The sequence below is a fragment of the Coregonus lavaretus genome, assembly GCF_964263955.1.
Source record: "Coregonus lavaretus genome assembly, chromosome: 24".
NCBI classification, from domain to species: Eukaryota; Metazoa; Chordata; class Actinopteri; order Salmoniformes; family Salmonidae; genus Coregonus; species Coregonus lavaretus.
This window is the reverse complement of record NC_140011.1, coordinates 18,625,000-18,645,296: the sequence shown is the minus strand read 5'-3', so window position 1 is coordinate 18,645,296 and position 20,297 is coordinate 18,625,000. Positions and strand designations below refer to the sequence as shown.

The 20,297-nt window shown below is 41.9% G+C and overlaps 1 protein-coding gene across 4 annotated transcripts in view; it reads left to right on the top strand.

The window, feature by feature from the left end:
* Positions 1 to 6,907, top strand: part of LOC311099516 (dual specificity testis-specific protein kinase 2-like) — a 31,227-nt gene extending 24,320 nt beyond the window's left edge. For 2 of the 4 annotated variants that reach the window (XM_084140215.1, XM_084140216.1), the window contains 9 exons: positions 206 to 327; positions 460 to 508; positions 1,182 to 1,331; positions 3,685 to 3,861; positions 4,018 to 4,101; positions 4,817 to 4,903; positions 5,192 to 5,245; positions 5,345 to 5,727; positions 5,893 to 6,907. In XM_084140215.1, the coding sequence (XP_083996341.1) occupies positions 206 to 327; positions 460 to 508; positions 1,182 to 1,331; positions 3,685 to 3,861; positions 4,018 to 4,101; positions 4,817 to 4,903; positions 5,192 to 5,245; positions 5,345 to 5,446 (825 nt within the window). In that variant the 3' untranslated portion in view covers positions 5,447 to 5,727; positions 5,893 to 6,907. The remainder of the gene's footprint in view (positions 1 to 205; positions 328 to 459; positions 509 to 1,181; positions 1,332 to 3,684; positions 3,862 to 4,017; positions 4,102 to 4,816; positions 4,904 to 5,191; positions 5,246 to 5,344; positions 5,728 to 5,892) is intronic. The other 2 variants (XM_084140218.1, XM_084140217.1) reach the window with 1 other exon arrangement.
* Positions 6,908 to 20,297: the final 13,390 nt, after the last annotated feature.

The window sequence follows — 20,297 nt, the reverse complement described above, 5'->3', positions numbered from 1 at the left end:
TTAGTCGTTCTAGTTTTAGCACGTTGTTGTGTTGGTATACAAGAAACAATGAATTGTTTGTTTTGTTCGTTCGCTCTAGTTCATAGAGATCCAGCCTCGTTTACAACTTGTACAAATGCAGAATAGTGAGATTGTCCAACTGTTGTCAATCAAAGCTGAGCAAGGACAGCTCTGTAAATACAGTATATCGCCCTCTGTTGTCTAGGTGTCACACTGTACCACAAGAAAAGTGATGGTGGTCAAGATCTATAAGAACGACGTGGACCAGGACAGCATCGTACGCGAGATCAGTCTACTGCGGAAGCTCTCACACCCTAACATTGTCAGGTCAGTCCCATGTCCAACATATATGACAAATGCTTGTTTTTAGAGGAAGATGTGTAGTTGTTGCAAAAAAAAAGCTTAACATCGTGATAGTAATGCTAACTATTATTATTATCTATTGCTTATTCTTCCTAGGTATCTTGGAATCTGTGTGCGGGAAGATAAGCTGTATCCGATACTGGAGGTAAGATTGTCAGTTTATTTGTGATCATGTTGATAATCACAGATAGCAGATATGTTTTCCTCTCAGTATATGTATGCATCTCACCATAGTAGCAGTGTTGGAAGGGAAGAGACTGGTATGCTTGTGTAAAACCCATAGAAACCCGATCTATATGGCATAACCCATAGAAACACATAAGGGATCTCTATGGGACATTCCCTCTTCTGTATTTGTGCACCTGGCAGTAGTCACAGTTGTTGGAGGGAATAGATTGCCATGCATATGTATAACCCATGGATATGGGATATCTATGGTACTTATGCAGCCTCTCTCTGTGCTGTCAGTATGTGAGTGTTGATATAGGATCTCTATATACGGATAAACTCTCTCTCTGTGCTGTCAGTATGTGAGTGTTGATATAGGATCTCTATATACTGATAATCCCTCTTTCTGTGCTGTCAGTATGAGTGTTGATATAGGATCTCTATATACGGATAAACTCTCTCTCTGTGCTGTCAGTATGTGAGTGTTGATATAGGATCTATATATACTGATAATCCCTCTTTCTGTGCTGTCAGTATGAGTGTTGATATAGGATCTCTATATACGGATAAACTCTCTCTCTGTGCTGTCAGTATGTGAGTGTTGATATAGGATCTCTATATACTGATAAACTCTCTCTCTGTGCTGTCAGTATGTGAGTGGGGGCTGTCTGGAGGACCTCTTGGCCCAGGAGGATGTGTCTCTGTGTTGGAGAGAGAAGGTGGACCTGGCCTGTGACATCAGCAGAGGCATGACCTACCTGCACTACAAGAACATCTACCACAGAGACCTCAACTCCAAGGTATACACACACACACACACACATACACACACACACACACACACACATACATAAACACAAACACACCACGGTCGGGCTAGGATCACGTCTGGACAGATAACTCCAGTGGTGCCAGAGCAAAGTACCTTACTAATGCAATCTTGGCTCTTAATTAAAAAAAGCACATGACGCTCATTTGACATAGTTTTTTCCCGTGTATCAGATGTGAGTTGGAAGTTGATTGAAGGGATCAAGGACAAGTAAAGTATATGTTTCTGATTATTTCTTGATCTATAAATCTGACAACTAGGGTCAACCGACTATTTTCTCAAGCACATAGCCGTAAAGCCGCCTAAGATATCCAATCTATCTGCCCTATACACAAACACTCATAATAGGGACCTAACCTAATGCCTACCAGCTTTCTCAGAACTGAACCTTTCATTGTTTCACTGTCTACAACGCAAATGCTAAGCTGCAGGGTTTGCGTTCTACATCACCTGTTTTAGTTCCACTGGACAACTTTGTGAAAGAATAAGAATAAGCCTTTCTCAAAGGCTGCATCGCAAATGGCAAGTATTCCCTCTATAAAGTAGTGCACAAGTAGTGCGTTAGGTAGGGACTAGAGTACCATTTGGGATGCAGCCAGACAGTAAGTAAATAAGCCTTGTCCGAGCCAAAACAGCCCAAAGGGCAGGAGCCTGCCTCCTGTTTCTGTAGCGTGAGGCAGCATGATGTACAAGTATACCCCCTGGACAGGACGCTAGTCTATAGTACTAGTAAGAAGGTGCTGAGGTTGGGGGTATTTCACCTCCTAGATGATCCTTTATGTGAATGTTATGCAAGGGGGTTGTTTATATACAAGCATGCACACACTCACGTCTCCCTTTCTCATTATCTGTCCATCACAGTTCAAACTCCTCTCTTTGGTGGTAAACCACATCAGTGATGAGATAATGATGGACCACCCATACACAAAAATGTATGCACGCATGACTGTAAGTCGCTTTGGATAAAAGCGTCTGCTAAATGGCATATTATTATTATTATTATTATTATGGGCTGTTTGGTTGTGATCCTCCCATTGCCCCATTGCTCTGTCATTAGTGGCCCATTGTGTGTCAGGAAACGCCCTATATACTCTGTTTTATATAACACAGATACATATAATCTCTGTCTAGCCACTGACCCATAGATCTAGATACGGATACTGTCTAAATCACTGTCATGGACCTATTGGTCAAAATGTACTGTTCCACTTTGTCATCAATAGTATTGGGCCAACAAAATGGCTACCTCGGCCCACAGGTCACATCTCAATAATTCACTTTTCAGAGAAGATGGCTGGTGAAGGGACGTTTCAGACCGGATTATGAGGCAGCCTGCTAAACCAGCTGGTTTCAGATGGGTACTGTTTTTCCTAATGCAGGAGCCATAGGCAGCTCAGTAATCTGAAGTGTGTTTTCACAGTTGTAGCCAATGTTATTCTATTATTCTCCGTCCCTGTGCGTCTTTGTCCATTTGAGAATGTTGTTGTTTGACCTCCAGTACAGTGATAAGTCATACCTGTCAGCGCTCCAACAGTGAATAAAACGTTGTTTCTTATCATGTAGAAACACACGCATGTACTGTCTATGGAATTATGTTGCTACCTCCAGGCTCAAATGCAAAGAGACAGATAGAATGGAGGAGGTTTCCTTTGCAGTGTCGTGTGGCTGTAGAAGTGTCACACTGACCTCTTATGGTCAACATGCTACACTGCAGTGTGACGACTGTATGACTTCAATGATTGTGCTTCTAGTGAACACCAGCTCTATGAATATACTGTACATTTTAAGATGCAATATGTAACTTTTTGGTTGACCCGACAAAATTCACATAGAAATGTCAGTTATAGATCTGTCATTCTCATTGAAAGCAAGTCTAAGAAGCGGTAGATCTGTTCATTGTGCGCGATTTCTATACTTCCTGTTTTTGTGTCTTTTTTACTTTCGGTTTTGTACACCAGCTTCAAACAGCTGAAAATACAATATTTTTGCTTATGGAAAATATATTTCACAGCGGTTTAGATGCTAGAATGATTATTTACACTATTTGCTTGTTTTGTCACATAAACTGAAATTAGGAAAACGACTCGAATTTTAGCAACCAGGAAATGGCGGAGCAATGTCTGCATAGTACATCTTTAAATATACATTTTTATGTCCACTTTATAGTCAATTTAAATATATTTAATACATTTGGTAGCAGTGACCAGTCCTGGGAGTAATATTCTGAACGTTGTGTGTGTGTCCAGAACTGTTGTCTAACATTGTCTGAACGTTGTGCGTGTGCAAAACTGTTGTCTAACGTTGTCTGAACGTTGTGTGTTCAGAACTGTCTGATCCGGGAGACGTCTCGGGGCAGGGAGGCGGTGGTGACAGACTTTGGTCTGGCCAGAGAGGTGATGGTGGAGCTGCCGGTCAACGACCCCGAGAGGAAGATGTCTTTGGTGGGATCTGCCTTCTGGATGGCCCCTGAGATGCTCAGAGGGGAACCTTACGACCGCAAGGTTGGTAGCCTACACACTCTCTGCATCCCAGTTTAGTGCAGTACTTTTTACCAGGGCCCATTTGAATCTATTTAATATTAATTTAATGAAAATAATTCATAACAATGTAATAATGGAACTAAGACTTGAGTAAACAAGATAATGGATTTTCTCCAGGTGGACGTCTTCTCCTTTGGGATCATGCTGTGTGAGATTCTGGGTCGGATCCCAGCAGATCCCGAGATCCTTCCCAGAACACGGGTGAACACAAAACACACGCATACACTGGCACACGTACGCAGGCGCATACACACACACACACACACACACACACACACACACACACACACACTTATCAAAACCAAAGAACCAGACTACTAGATTTAGACTGTCACTATACATGGGGAAATTATACCACAACTCTGAGCTATGAGTTAATAAGATGTAATTCCCCACAGTTCAGACATTATATTGAACATGATCCTGCTGCGGAATTTGACGATTATCCAATTATCAGTCTAGTGACTTGATAGCACTTTTGCTAGGCCATTAGTGACAGTGACATTTGTATGTAGATTATGGTGAAATGAGTCATTTGTTGTCCCTGTCTGTCGTCCCTGGGGGGATCAAGGCAAGGTCAGAGACACCGGGAGCAGAGAGAGACTTTAATGTGCTTAAATTCATTTTGTCATTGGGAGGTGGGAGGACCGCAGGGTCAGTTAGTCACACTATCCTATCCATACAGTACTTGTTCTGCAAATTCGTCAGTAGTCGCCGGTTATCAAAAGTGGAGTGAACAGTAGCCTACAGCGATAGTTGTGGTCTCATAACGTTCCTTGTTTGCCATGACTTACATTGGTTTTCTGATCTAGCTCTCTAACCTGTAACTACTTAGTGATAATCTATGGCCCCATACACACTCAGGTTGTACAACTAGTGTACAATGCATTTGACATAATGTTTGTTCTCTCTACAGGACTATGGTCTAGACGTGGAGGCTTTCAGTGAGATGGTGCAGGGTTGTCCACGACGCATCCTGGAGCTGTCAGCCAACTGCTGTCTGGTCAGTGTGGACTGGAGGGATGGAGTGTGGGGGAGAAACAGGGAGTGAGAGAGAGAGAGAGAGTGTCAGACAATATTAGAGAGTGAATGTGACAGCACGTGTTCGAAATTGAGAGACTTAGGATTCATTTCAAACGTGTTGTATGACCGACCAACATATTGCTTTTATTTAGGTGTGCCTTTTAAAGGTCATTTAAGTTTGAGCCAACATCCGCAGTGTTTATCATGAATGCGATCTCCGTGAACGTCGGGATAATTCCATTTAAAAGATGCATTGTCTGTATTTCAGTGCGTAGCGCTGGAATGCACTTTGACAGCATTTGAACATGGTAATAGAATCCAGGTAATAGAATTTGCCTCAGTAATCTGATTGTGAGAAAGACTTGCATGTGCGATCTACTGTAGAAGCTCACACTTGTTGTCCTCTTGTCCTGTCGTTCAGATGGATGCGTTTCGGAGACCCTCCTTCCCAGAGCTGCTGGACGAGTTAGAGGACATCGCTGAGAGCCTGGAACCCCCCGACTCAGACCTGACCACGGGGTGAGGGTCTGGGGTCACCGTGTACCCCCAAACCCCTCCACCTCTGGAACAGTAACCACATGCCGGGCTCATATTGCAGCTCTTCCTGCTGACTCTATGTGACTCTGTGATTCGCTGAAACAGAGCTCTCTTTCTACAGTACAAACTCAGCTAGTGTGGGTCCATTTGAAAGGGGTGGGGGCAAAACAGATTCAACAACCGTGTGACCAAATTCCATCAGGAGCATTTTGTCCTAGCTCTTAAATTGTATGATATGATTGTGTTATTCCACTTGAAGTTAAGGATGTAATAATAATAAATAATATGCCATTTAGCAGACGCTTTTATCCAAAGCGACTTACAGTCATGCGTGCATACATTTTTGTGTATGGGTGGTCCCGGGGATCGAACCCACTACCTTGGCGTTACAAGCGCCGTGCTCTACCAGTTGAGCTACAGAGGACCAATCAGGTAGAAGCCTGATTGTAAATAGTGCACAAGGATCTGTCCATTCTCTCTTCTATTTCAATGCTGCCTCCTATCATCATTGAACAGAATCTTTATGTGGGACTGCTCCTCTCTTTCATCAGCCAGTCCACGTCGCGACGCAAGCAAAACTAAATTCCTCCCTCTGTCTAACTAGTCATCTGAATTATGTCCTCTGTAGCTCAATTGGTAGAGCATGGCGCTTGTAACGCCAGGGTAGTGGGTTCGATCCCCGGGACCACCCATACGTAAAAATGTATGCGCACATGACTGTAAGTCGCTTTGGATAAAAGCGTCTGCTAAATGGCATATTATTATGATTATTATTATGTCAGCAGTGAGGTAATGGCCGCTTGTAGACTGCAGCAGTAGAGCTGAAGGGACAGGAGAGGAGTCACAATTACATTGAGTCAAGATTCAGGATTACAGGAGTCCGGATGACTTTGCACTAGAACTGACTGTTACAGTACGTGGCTGAAATCAATAGGATGGAGGAATTGTGCCATTGTGTGGGCGAGGACCAAACTACACTCTTTCTTTCTCTAATTTCCTCTCTCATCCTTTCTGGTTTGTAATGTCACATCTTTTCTGTTGTTGATTAACAGAGTTGGCAGGTGTTAGGTAAGGGTTGGTGTTTAGTGGTGTTCAGTACTAGGGCTAAGTAGGCGGCGGAAGGAGGGCTATCCCTCCCTCTCAGGATGTGAATGAAATAATACTAAACTTAATGAAACACCAACGTCAGCAAGACTTTAACTGCAGTTGTGTATCAGTTTATATTCAATGCCTTTGTGTCTTGTCATGCTTGTACAATAACAATTTTGCCTCACCCTTTTTGTGGGGATACATTTTGTTTACCATATCAAATCCATACAGTACTCTGTTTATATTTTGTGAATCTGTTTAGGTCTTGTGCTATGGGAAACTATGTTCTTGCTTACTTTACAAATCTTTAGATTTGTATAGAAGATTTAAAGATGTAATAAAATGCATAGTGTATGAATTGACTTGTGTGTATTTACTTAAAAAAGATTGACACAATTTTGCTCGTTAGCCTCATTAGCTCAAGGTATTTAATTGGTGTCTGGTTAAAACCAATCTGTTGAAGAATTCAAAACAATATGTGGTGATTCACTCAGAAAATGGGCTTGGAGGTCTTACTGCAATTATCATATTTCCTTTTTACTGCAACAGGGGAGTCTAAAGGTGATAACAGGGGAGTCTAAAGGTGATAACAGGGGAGTCTAAAGGTGATAACAGGGGAGTCTAAAGGTGATAACAGGGGAGTCTAAAGGTGATAACAGGGGAGTCTAAAGGTGATAACAGGGGAGTCTAAAGGTGATTCCCCTGTTGCTTACTCCAGCCTATTGATATGTCATGCCATGGCTGCATGATTCCCTTGTTGCTGTGGAAGCAATAACAATGGAAAAGCTCTTTAAGGCTATTTCCTACGGTCCAGAAAGGGCAAATAAATTAAAACAATTATTCCCTCATTTTGTCGAGGTCACAAGATAATTTTCTCGTGTTCACGACATAACAAAAGTTGTTTTGTTGTGATCACGAGAAACTCTATAAATAGGAGTGGACATATTGATGTTAGAGTGACGGTATGGCTGAGGTGGCAGAGCCAACAGCCATCAGTGCATCCGTTTTCATTTTGATCAGGGATTAACCCAGGCAAAAATTGCATTATGTCTCTCAGCTATAGATGGCTTCCAGTTTTGCCTCAAATCCAATTTTAAAGACATAAAAGTGTGGTTGCACTTCTATTTCTACATGGATTGAATGTGGAACGTTCAGTGCAAGAAAAGTTCACATTGAGGTCTGTGGTTGCAGACTACCAATGAAAGTTTACCAAAGTTCACCAGACTACCAATAAAAGTTTATTTTAATCTCTTTAATAGTTTTAACAGGGAGGTTGTCCTGTCAATAGCAGCAAAAACACAGTCACATTCAACAATTAACAACTAGTACATAAAAATAGTGGAACAGGTGATGTGAATCCCTTGTTGTGGTTTCTAAATACTCCAACACATCATGTAGGCTACAGTCTATTTGTCATTTCAGACCAAAATGGTGGGCAAAATGGTGTGGTGCTGAAGGACAGCTCCGCAATTCATCCAGTTATAAAAATCATCTCATTGACTAGACACATAATGTAACACATGCAATTTGTTTGGATTTGTAATTCCTCAGTTTGCCATTGTTTGCCTTTTATTGCTGGAGCTTTGATAAGAAGGCCCTATACAGTAGCACATCACTACTTACAACACATATGCTCTAATAGATCTTTGTAGAGTCTTGCTGCAACTGGTCAACTATGACACTGCTGTCAATTTATCATCAATATGTCTACTCCTATCTATAGAGTTAATCTCGTGATCTCGACAAAACAACTTTTGTTATGTCGTGATCATGAGATAAGTCGTGATCTCGAGATAACGAGGTAATTATTTATTTATTCATTTGTCCTCTCTGGACTTCTGTAATTTCCTGATGGTGAACAGCATAATTAGTTTTAAAATGTTTGCTTTTTGACCAACATAAGGGTTTGCTTTTTGACTGTCATTTGTGCCAATCAATAGGACATTGTCAAAGGCAAGAAAAACGTCATGAAAATCACTTGCATTTGAAAGACCAATTTTCCCCACCTCTAAATGAACTTGACAGCACTCAACTCTCATGCTCTGAGAGAGACAGCTAATCCACTGCAATTCTGGTCTACTGATCTAGTGCTTGAAAAACGCGGGTGGACGCCATGGACGGGCTGTGTACAGTTGGGGGGACAAGCCGCTCATCCGATAATTGATGAACACAGATCAAAAATCTATTTGGAGCCAGGGAGCACAACGGGAGGAGGGTAATAAACCACTAGAGGTAGGCTAATCATTTGCTGTGTGTGTAATAGTGAGAAAAGGACGTGGAGTGATTGGAACAAGGCCCAGCCTCGCTGCACTGGGGTGTTAGAGAGCAGGGGTGAAACAGGAGGTTAGGATGATGAAGGAAGAGGAAGTTGGGTGAAACTCAAACTGTGGAACGCAGCATTACTTAGCATTCCAGGCAAGAAAACACTCCCTCTGTGTGAAAGAGGAGAAATGTGTGAAATGCAAATGAGAAAAGGCCAGGGAAGCAAAACAGCTCTATGATGTACAAATCCACTCTTCAGATATTTCTCATTTTGAATGGTAAGCAGAGCAGCAAAACAAAACAAAGAGCTGGAACCAGGGACAGACTGGGACCAGAAATCAGCCCTGGACCATTCTTTTCCTCATGGCCCCCAAACCAGCCCATTTTCTTCCTTGAGGCCCACATTATTAGCCAAATCATTATAATTTGGTGTAACAACCCCAATGCAGACAGACCCACTGGGCTGAAGATGGATCTGCCCATCTGGCATTTGCCTGAACTGCCCTTTGACCAGTCCGTTTCCAGCAGAAACACAGGTGGAATTAATATCTATAACCATAACCCACCAAACATTAGTAGGAACTGATGAAAAAGGAAAGGGTGATACCTAGTCAGTTGTACAACTGAATGCATTCAACTGAAATGTGTCTTCTGCATTTAACCCAACCTCTGAATCAGAGAGGTGTGGAGGGCTGCCTTAATTGACTTCCACATCTTTGGAGCCCGGGGAACAGTGGGTTAACTGCCTTGCTCATGGCAGAACGACAGATCTTTACCTAAACCAAGGCATATTAAAATGAACCATTCCAGTTCCAGTTATAAACAATGACCAAGATGACTGATCAAATCCCAAGGGGCCAACATATTTACATTTTGTTTACATTTTTAGTCATTTAGCAGACGCTCTTATCCAGAGCGACTTACAGTTAGTGAGTGCAAACATTTTCTTTTCTTTTTTAATTATATATTTTTTTTATACTGGCCCCCCGTGGGAATAACTGAAGCATTTGGTAAATTATTTTGAGCTGATTCATATGTCATAGCTAGAATTTGGCATTGAAACTTACCTAAAAGAGACAGACAGCTTGCCACTGCAGATGGCTCATTCAAAATGACTATTTCTATGTGTTCTGATTGGTTCATTGCCCTGCATTATCATTATGCTCAACATATCAAAGCATAAAAATGCTTTGATCAACTTGGACCAGATTAACACTACAGCACTCACTTCATCACAAAGCTTTGTTTACCAGGCAGCACTGCACACAGTCAGTTCAGATCAAAGGCTATTTTAGGAGTTGTGGTATAGCTAACCCAACGGGGGGCACCTGGGGGAACAGGGGGGCCCAAACCCCCACGTCAGCAGACGGGAAGGGCTGATTGAGAGGGGAACGTGAGCCTTCGCTCCTGATCCACATTTAATTGTTTACCGGAGGGCAGAGAGAATAAAGAGAGTGAGGGAAAAACGCAAACAAACAAGCAAACGAAAAAGGTCAGCAGTTTTAGAATTGCACACTTCTGCAGGTGTGCAGTTTTTCTGATCCTCTGGTTCCTGTCTGGTTCCTCCCCTTCTCTTGTTTCTCCCTGCCCTTCCCTGGTCTCCTCATTTAGAGAAATGGCAGGTTTGGGCTCTAAAGAGAAGGGAGCTGACAAAGCAGGTGTGGGAGGGAGGGAAAGAGAGAAGAGGTTTTTTTTAATTAGAGGAGGGATCTGTTTTAGTGCCGGAAGCTGGGTAACCGCAGTCTGTATAAAATATTAAGATAAAGTAAATAAATGATTGGGTCTAAAATGTAAGAGAAACTCTAGTGGTACTTTAGCATTACTGTCGGATGAAGAGACATCCATTTCCTGAATATGTTTTTTGTAGGGAGTCTAGGGACATCGGAGATGCTACAGTGAATTTAGGCAATGTAAAATTTCCAATGACATACATTATTGATTCCAATCCCCCAAAGTACTTCACAATGAAGAGAACCCTCAGTTAGACCTTGTTTGAAGAACGAATAGTGTGGTTCTATGAAATTCACACACACACACACCTTTTCATCTCTATGCAGAATCTTCAAATCACAAGGCGTCACACCTCGCAGTATCAGACAAATGTTCAAAACGTATGCTCTGACAGTGAATTTACAGAACGAATTTATTACGTTTCCTTCCAGACTGCTCTGATGTTGAGATGCTAATATAAACATGACAACCACTTTTCAGCACTTTCATCAGCTGAGCAAAGGGGAGAGAGGAAAGAGAGAGAGATGAGCAGTGAGGGATTCTAGCAGAGACAGACTGAACTGTAGTCAGCTCTCCTTAGACAGATGTCTCACGTGTTGGCCCATGAGCCCAACAAGCTCACGCTTCAAGCTCACTGCTTCTCTCACTAACTACCTGATATCCCACTACCTAGCCCTCCCCTCCCTACTGCACATCACTGCTCTGGGTAAACACTGAGTGTACAAATCATTAGGAACTTCCTAATATTGAGTTGCACACCCTTTTGTCCTCAGAACAGCTTCAATTCATCAGGGCATGGACTCTACAAGGTGTTGAAAGTGTTCCACAGGGATGCTGGCCCATGTTGACTCCAATGCTTCCCACAGTTGTGTCAAGTTGGCTGGATATCATTTGGGTGGTGGACCATTCTTGATACACACGGTAAACTGTTGAGCGTGAAAAACCCAACAGCGTTGCAGTTCTTGACACACTCAAACCGGTGCGCCTGGTACCTACTACCATACCCCGTTCAAAGGCACTTAAATCTTTTGTCTTGCCCATTCGAATGGCACACATACACAATCCATGTCTCAAGGCTTAAAAATCCTTATTTAACCTGCCTCCTCCCCTTCATTTACACTGATTGAAGTGGATTTAACATGTCATGGAAAGAGCAGGTGTTCCTAATGTTTTGAACAAAAGTTTTTGTTTTACAACATACGAAAATGTAGTATTTTCTACTGAAACAAGAATATTCTCATTAAATTGAGTAGGCTCGAACTAGACGCTGCTGTAAAGGCCTAACCTTCCATCTTCAGTGTTTACTCAATAGTACACCAACAGCAGGGAGCTATAGCTCCTCCATCCACAGTGACTGAGACTGAAGCATTTGGTACATTATTTTGAGCTGATTAATATGTTATAGCTAGCATTTGGCATTGAAACTTACCTAAAAGAGACAGGCAGCTTGCCACTGCAGATGGCTCATTCATAATGACTCTTTCTATGTGTTCTGATTGGTTCATTGCCCTGCATTATCATTATGCTCAGTCATCTCAATAACACCTGTGAACAGTAGGTGTTACATACACTGGCAGACACACACGCAGACGCACACACACACCTGAACACACTCCTCTGTTTCCAAATGCTCCAAAATGGTGATGGATGACATGTTTAGAGCATTAGGCTATGTTCTAGGCGATACTCTATCTCTGAGTTCAACCCAGTGAAACGTCAGGGGGAGAGCGAGAGAGAGAGAGGGAGGGAAACAGAGTTAGTAAGAGAAGGAGAGAGGAGATGGAAAAATGAAAGCTCAATTCCCCCTTATCTTCACCCAGACACCCTGTCAATAATGGCCTAATGTGACATAATCAGTAGGCCTACTGATGAGAATCACAAGTTGCCAACAATAGGTCGTTATCAATAAAACGTCACAATAAGGTTCAGAGCGTTCGATTTGCCTGCTGGGGGGCTAAAACCATTGACAACTGCGTGCCGTTTTCAAGGTATTGTTAAATAAATGTTAACTATTTGGTTGTTATATCATCACCTCTTGAAAAGCATAGTCAGAACTACAAATGTCCTATTCCATGCAAAACAATTGCGCACATTTACAGTAGCTCTATCATCAGAGTTATACAGCAAGTAACTGCATGCTTTTCATGATCAGTAAACATCAAATTATCATGTAATTTCAGATATGTGAGGGTAACCTCACAATATCTCTCAATATTGGCCACCATTAATTGGATATTTAAGTGATATAAAAATAAAAGTGAACTACACCTGACAACTATGAGTGGTTTAAGTTAATTTCCCATCCTTTGTGGGCTCTGCCTGTCAAGCAGCAGAAGGGTGCGTTTGCCGATGTACTGTTAGCTGGTAATGTTTACATTGCAAGCTACCGGTAGAAACGTTGTATAGTTGGCTAAACATACACTCAGCGGCCAGTTTATTAGGGACAGCACCCCGTTCACAAACATGGATCGCTCCTACAGACAGTGAGTCACATGGCCATGGCTTGTTATATAAAGCAGGCAGACAGGCATCGAGGCATTCAGTTACTGTTCGATTGAACATTAGAATGGACCTAAGCGGCTTTGAGCGTGGTATGATCGTCGGTGCTAGGTGTGCCGGATCCAGTATCTCAGAAACAGCCGGCCTCCTGGGCTTTTCACGCATTAGGGTTTACCGAGAATGGTGCGACAAACAAAAAACATCCAGTCAGCGGCAGTCCTGTGGGCAAAAACAGCTCGTTGATGAGAGGTCGAAGGAGAATGGCAAGAATTGTGCAAGCTAACAGGCGGGCCAAAACAAACAAATAACAGTGCAGTACAACAGTGGTGTGCAGAACGGCATCTCGGAATGCACAACTCTTTGATCCTTGTCACGGATGGGCTATTGCAGCAAACGACCACACCGGGTTCCACTCCTATCAGCTAAAAACAAGAAGAAGTGGCTCCAGTGGGCATGTGATGACCAACATTGGAAAAACATCACCTGGAACATGACAGCGAGTTAAGTTTACTTGAGTAGCCTGCGCAGTCCCCAGACTTCAACCCAATAGAGTATCTTTAGGATGAGATGGAACGGGCTGTTCGCAGCATGAATGTACCGCCGTCCAATCTGCAGCAACTGCTTGATACCATCACGTCAGCATGGACCAACATCCCTGTGGAACGTTTCCGACACAGTGCAGAATGCCCCAAAGAATTCAGGCTGTTCTGGAGGAAAAGGGGGGTCTGACCCAGTACTAGATGGGTGTCCGGTACCTAGCGAAGATAGCTAAATCCCCTTTTCAACATTGTTTTTAAGTGTTTAATAACAATTGCTGCTGACAGACAGACAGGCTACATTGATTGATGGACCACGTCAAATTGGCTAGCTAGCTAATAACAAATCACATCAATATGCCCCCCAGCAGTCAAATCGAATGCTCTGCACCGTATTGTGATGTTTTATTGATAACAACCTATTGCCAGAGAAATCCCCCCCTGATTATTTCCATTATTGTCTGATTTAGGTTAGTCTTCCTTTAACCTGTGAGATACTTACATGGTAGTTGGTACATGTACCTATCTGGCATCAACCTGGACATTTAAGAATCAACTAGACTGTGTAGGCTGGTCATTCTTGAATTGCGGTGGTAAATGCTGTCCATTTGGCACCATGTTAATACAGTTTAAAATAACAAAAACAGTTTTATTGAACTGTATATTTAATAACAAAACATATGTAAGGCTTTTATATGGCAATACATCTATTTGTATACTTTGTAGAAACTACTGCGGGTTAGCAAATTGGCTTGTCCCATTGGTGTTGTGTAGTGACGTTTTTGTGATTAAGAGATATTTATCTATTATTTTGAATGCTAGACAGTGAACAAAGGTATTTATGCGTCACAATACAATGCAGAGTGTTCGATTTGCCTGCTGGGGGGCAGGGAGATCCCCAGCTCCCCTAAAACCATTGACAACTACTTGCCATTTTCAAGGGATTGTTAAATAAATGTTATAACTATTATGTTTTAATATCATCACCTCTTGAAGAGCATAGTCAGAACTACACATTTCTGATTATTCCACATTTAGCTCTATCATCAAAGTTATATAGAAAGTAACTGCATGATTTTCATCATCCATAAACATCAATTGATTATGTAATCTCAGATAAGTGAGGGTAGTCTATCCATTTGGCATATAGTTAGCTAGCATTCAGCTTGCTTCATCAGAGATAAGCCTTTTGGAAAGGGATTGACATCGACAAGTCCTCATCCTGGTAAAGTTGTCAGTTGGAATTCTGTCATCACCACTATAGATGGCAAGCAGATCAAACAATATTTGGATATAGCTAGCCATCTAGCTAGTTTATCCCCTGAAAGTTAGCTTGTTAACTAGCCATATTAACATGACCTGTTATTAGCTAGCTAGCCAATTTGACGTGGTCCATCAATCAATGTAGCCTATCATGTCTGTCAGCAGAAATCGTGATTAAACACTCTTAAAAACAATGTTGACAAGGGGATAATGTTAGCTAACTTTGCTAGGTGGGCCTCCGTTGGTTGTAGAGAAAAGTGCTGTACATTAGGTCTACTTAACACTATGTTTAGCCAACTGAACAAACAGTACCGATAGCTTGCAAAGTAAACATTATCAGCTAAAAGTACATCGACAAATGTGCCCTTCTGCTGCTTGACAGGCACTGGCAGAGCCCACGAAGGATGGGAAATTAACCCAAACCACTCATACTTGTCAGGTATAGTTCACTTTTATCTTATATCACTTAAATATCCAATTAATGGTGGCCAATATTGAGAGATATTGTGAGTCAACCCTCATGTATCTGAAATTACTGATCATGAAAAGCATTTAGTTACTTGCTGTATAACTCTGATGATAGAGCTAAATATGCACAATTGTTTTGCATGGATTAATTGGAATTTGTAGTTCCGACTATGCTTTTCAAGAGGTGATGATATTACAACCAAATAGTTAACATTTATTTAACAATCCCTTGAAAACGGCACGCAGTTGTCAATGGTTTTAGCAGAGCAGGGAGTCTCCTTGCCCCCCAGCAGGCTAATCGAACACTCTGAACCTTATTGTGACATTTTATTGATAACGTTCAATAAAAACAAAGAAGGCTATTAAAAAACATTTTTGTTATTAATATAATGTGTGTCCCTCAGTTTTATGTCATTGGTGTTACCGCCTTGAAAATTACTGATTACAAAGATCTTGAGCATTCTCTCCAGTGGCAAACTGTTATAGGGGGAAGGGTCTATATTAAAGGAAATTATTAGCTCATCTTTTTTTATTTTTTTGTCATTTAGCAGACCCTCTTGTCCAGAGCGACTTACAGTTAGTGAGTGCATACATTTTCATACTGGCCCCCCGTGGGAAACGAACACACAACCCTGGTGTTGCAAGCGCCATGCTCTACCAACTGAGCTACACGGGGCCTTAACTAAGCTACACACTCTTAGTAGGCTATGTCATACATTTAAGGATTCCATAGATCATTTGGTGTGTCTAAAACCAAAGTGTCACTTAATGTTCGTCAATTTAAATTAAGGGAAATAACATTGTGGGCAAAATGATTAATCATATCACTTTAGTAAATGGAGAAAAAAAATTATGCACTCACTAACTGTAAGTCGCTCTGGATAAGAGCGTCTGCTAAATGACTAAAATGTAAATGTAAAATGTAAATTATTTTTAAAGGTTTGATGACCTTAGATTTTAGCATTTGTGGCCTCCATTTCAGAAAATCCAAATGTGCCTAAAATTACTCATTGGTGTTACCATCATTGGTGTTACTACTCCTACTGGAAGCACAATGTTATCATAATGGTCAAAATAATTTAAAGTCATTAAGCTACCATAGTAGTTGATTTAGAATGGGAAGATGTACCTAAATACATTTAAATAAAAAACGAATCTAGAAAAAGGTTAGTATTTTTTTCCCAAAATGCCATGCCCGTGCTGGGCCAGCAATCCGCAGAGAGATGTATCGCCTCGCCACGCTGTTCACTTTCACCAGCTGCTGCCTCAGATCCCCCACCACCTACATGGTGGACGGGAGAGTTTCTGACGGGACAGGACTCAAGCTCAACTTTTTTCCTCGCGCCTCCTGTCTCCTTTTCAGTCCTTTTAACTTTTGAGAGATGGTCTAAGATTCACTTCTGTTTAAAGGAACATTCTCCAGTGATTATTATTGTGTTGTGACATGGAATTAAATTGGGATTTCAGAGGTGGGTGAGCCCTATTTGGTGGTGGTAATGGGATTAGGATTAGGGTTGGCGCTATAGTTTGGGTTAGGGTTATGGTTAGGGTTGTGGTTGAGGCTAGGGTTAGGGTTGAACTGGGATGTGGACATGAAGCTAAGGTTAGGGTTGTGGTTGAGGCTAGGGTTAGGGTTGAACTGGGATGTGGACATGAAGCTAGGGTTAGGGTTAGGGTTGTGGTTGAGGGGCTAGGGTTGAACTGGGATGTGGACATGAAGCTAGGGTTAGGGTTAGGGTTGTGGTTGAGGGGTTAGGGTTGAACTGGGATGTGGACATGAAGCTAGGGTTAGGGTTGTAGTTGTGGTTAAGGCTAGGGTTTGGGTTGAACCAGGATGTGGGAATCGTAGCGACTGTCAACAGACTGTGGGATGAGACGACTAACGAGGAACTTTGTTCCTGTGCACAGATTTTTCGTCACTGATCATTTGGAGAAATCACGATTTCGCAGGTGTTCGCATCTTTCGAATTTCATAGATTTGCCCATAAACTGCAAAGAAGGTGGGTGGGGGGGAGGGGGTGGGGGTGGAGGAGCTACCGCCCTGCTTCCGCTACTCATTCTAATATTGTTTCTTACACATCTGCAGAAGTATCGCGGAAGATCCTCGTTACAGTTTAATTGAAATTTAAAGGCAATGTTCCCGCGTTCACTGAGACTTCATTCACGGTAAACGCTGCATATGTTGGCTCAATCGGAAATTAACTATACCATTTAACAAGGATCTTCCGCAATATGATTGGAATACATCCCTTAATCGAGCACCTGATGCAATTACGCAATATTTTTGTTCTGTGTTTCCGAGAGTACCCTTACCCCAGATGGGGTAAGGATTCAGTCAAATTTTGAGACTGTAGATGGAGGATCAGATAACAGCTGAGACAGCATCCTTCCCTGCAGACAACTTTTTAGCAAAACATCATGACACTGCAACAGACATGAATCCTTGGGATATGATTACAGTTTCTCGATTGCTAAGACACATTTCTTGAAACCTTCACCCATTTTCTCAAAACTTTAAACACAAAACCAAATCTTCAAACTACATTCACAAAACCCCTGACTCTTCTGGCAAAAGCAAACAATCGCCTCAAAACCATTGAATCTGTGCTCAAAATCAAACAATGCTTTCAGATCATATACACAGCCAGTCAATATATAAACACTACAGAGCGTTCATTAGACATTACATCAAGAAATGGAGAACACAGCGTCCAGGGCATGTAGTTACAGAATTTTTTATTTATAGTAAACACATTTTGCAATTAAAACAAAAAGTATAGTAATCACAACTTAGTACAGTGAATATATTGTATACTGTAAGTACTGCAAGTAATACAGTACTGAATGTCTGTATATTCAGCACTTGCATAAAAATACAGTAGTCCAACTGCAAAAGCCCACAGAACAAAGAAAACTCTAAATGAAAAGCACATTACAGTACACTGAAAATTTTTGTGCAACTGCGAAATCAAAGTCAATGAGAGATTCATTCTGCCTCAGCATCACGTCTTTGTGCTGGTTCCGGCCAGAGGACTTCGTCCACATCGCAGGCAACGTTGTCCCTTGCCAGGCAACGGGGGAAAAACCCTCTGGTGTGCCGGATCCAGCCTTGACAACACTCCACACCTATGTCACCATTGCCTGTAAGAGATTTTCCCTGGTATATGGGTTTCGGTCATAGACCTTCCACCGCCACGCAGAGAAAAACTATTCTATTGGGTTGAGGAAAGGGCTGTATGGTGGAAGGCAAACATTTATGAATCGCTGGTTGATGTTGAACCACTCGCGTATCCGGACACCACGGTGAAAGCTGACATTGTCCCAAACCACGACATAGACAGGATGCACTGCCTGCTGATGATCCTGCTGCTCACGCTCAAACAAAACATCCCGAAGACCACCCAGAAATGTAAGAAGATGTTGAGTGTTATATGGCCCCAGGGTTGCATGACGGTGGAGAACCCCATGATTACTTATGGCTGCACAAAGGGTGACATTGCCACCACGCTGGCCAGGGACTTCCACAATGGCACGTTGGCCAATTATGTTCCTGCCTCTCCTTCTCCTCTTTGCCAGATTGAACCCTGCTTCATCTACAAAAATTTATTCATGGGGCCTTTCCATGGAATCCAATTCAAACACTCTCTATATATAAAAATAGATAAATAAGTAGTTTAGTAAGTGATACAGAAAGACAGACTTCTGCAATAGTGCATTTGTATGCACTCCTGATTTACATACACTACAATATAGTGTAGTTTACAGTAACAGTAGGCTAGTAGCATAGCATTGTACTGTAAGCATCAGCGCTGAAAGTGTCTAAGTGTACACTTACTTGCACATACTGAAATCGTAGATCTTTGACCCTTTCTGAGTGCGCTCAAAGGGTACTCTGTACACTTGCTTCATGCGTACCCTGTTGCGCTGGAGGACACGGTCAATGGTAGAAAGGCTGACACTGTTGATTCCTTCAAAGTTCACATTGTGTTCAACAACTCTTTGCTGTATTTCACGCAGTCGGATGGCATTGTTTTGAAGGACCATATCAACAATGAGAGCCTCTTGCTGTTGGGAGAACATAGCAGGCCTTCCACCCTCATGTGGTAGTCTTGCAATTCTACAAAAAGGGAAAATGCACTTACAAACGTATACATACAGTAAAAATAGTAATGGACATTACTTCTATACGTAAAATATTGTATGGTAAGATTATTTTACCCCAGTCCCCTTTCTATTGACAAAGTGATGTACTGAATCAAATGTATACAGTAAACTTTCAATGACCAAAATAAAAAGAAACAATGACCTGTTCTCTTCTCTGAATGTCCTGATTATGGTGGCCACAGAGAATCTGCTCAAATTGGGTTGTACTCTTTGTCCTGCTTCCCTCATTGTCATTCCATGAACAACAACATGGTCTATCACAGTTGCTCGAATTTCTTCTGAAATTACTGTTCTTGGTCTTGCTCTTCCTCGTCCTCGTACTCTTCCTCCTCGTTCACCACCTCTTACACGTACTCTTCCTCCTCTGCCTCTCAGATTGTTTCCATCCATTGTTGGTATCAACATTCAACGCACCTGTGCACTCTGAACTGGCTTATATTCTGTACAATTGGTTTGATCACATCATTAGAAACAAGTGTGAACAATTGGAGTCGTTGTGTGTAAACGATGACAACTGTGTTGTAGTTGTGTTTAACTTTTGCCACCTGTGTTTACCATTTTGTAACACAAGTGCATCACAGTGCGAAATGTGTTTTAGTCAGTGAGAATGTGTTTAGTTTTGCAAAAAGAGTGATTGATTAGAGAAATGGGTTTAGGCCACCTGAGCATTTGGTTCAGAGAATGGGGTTTAGTGTTTTAGCAATTCAGAAAACTGTATATGACAGAGAGAGAGAGAGAGAGAGAGAGAGGAGAGAGAGAGAGAGAGAGAGAGAGAGAGAGAGAAGAGAGAGAGAGAGAGAGAGAGAGAGAGAGAGAGAGAGGAGA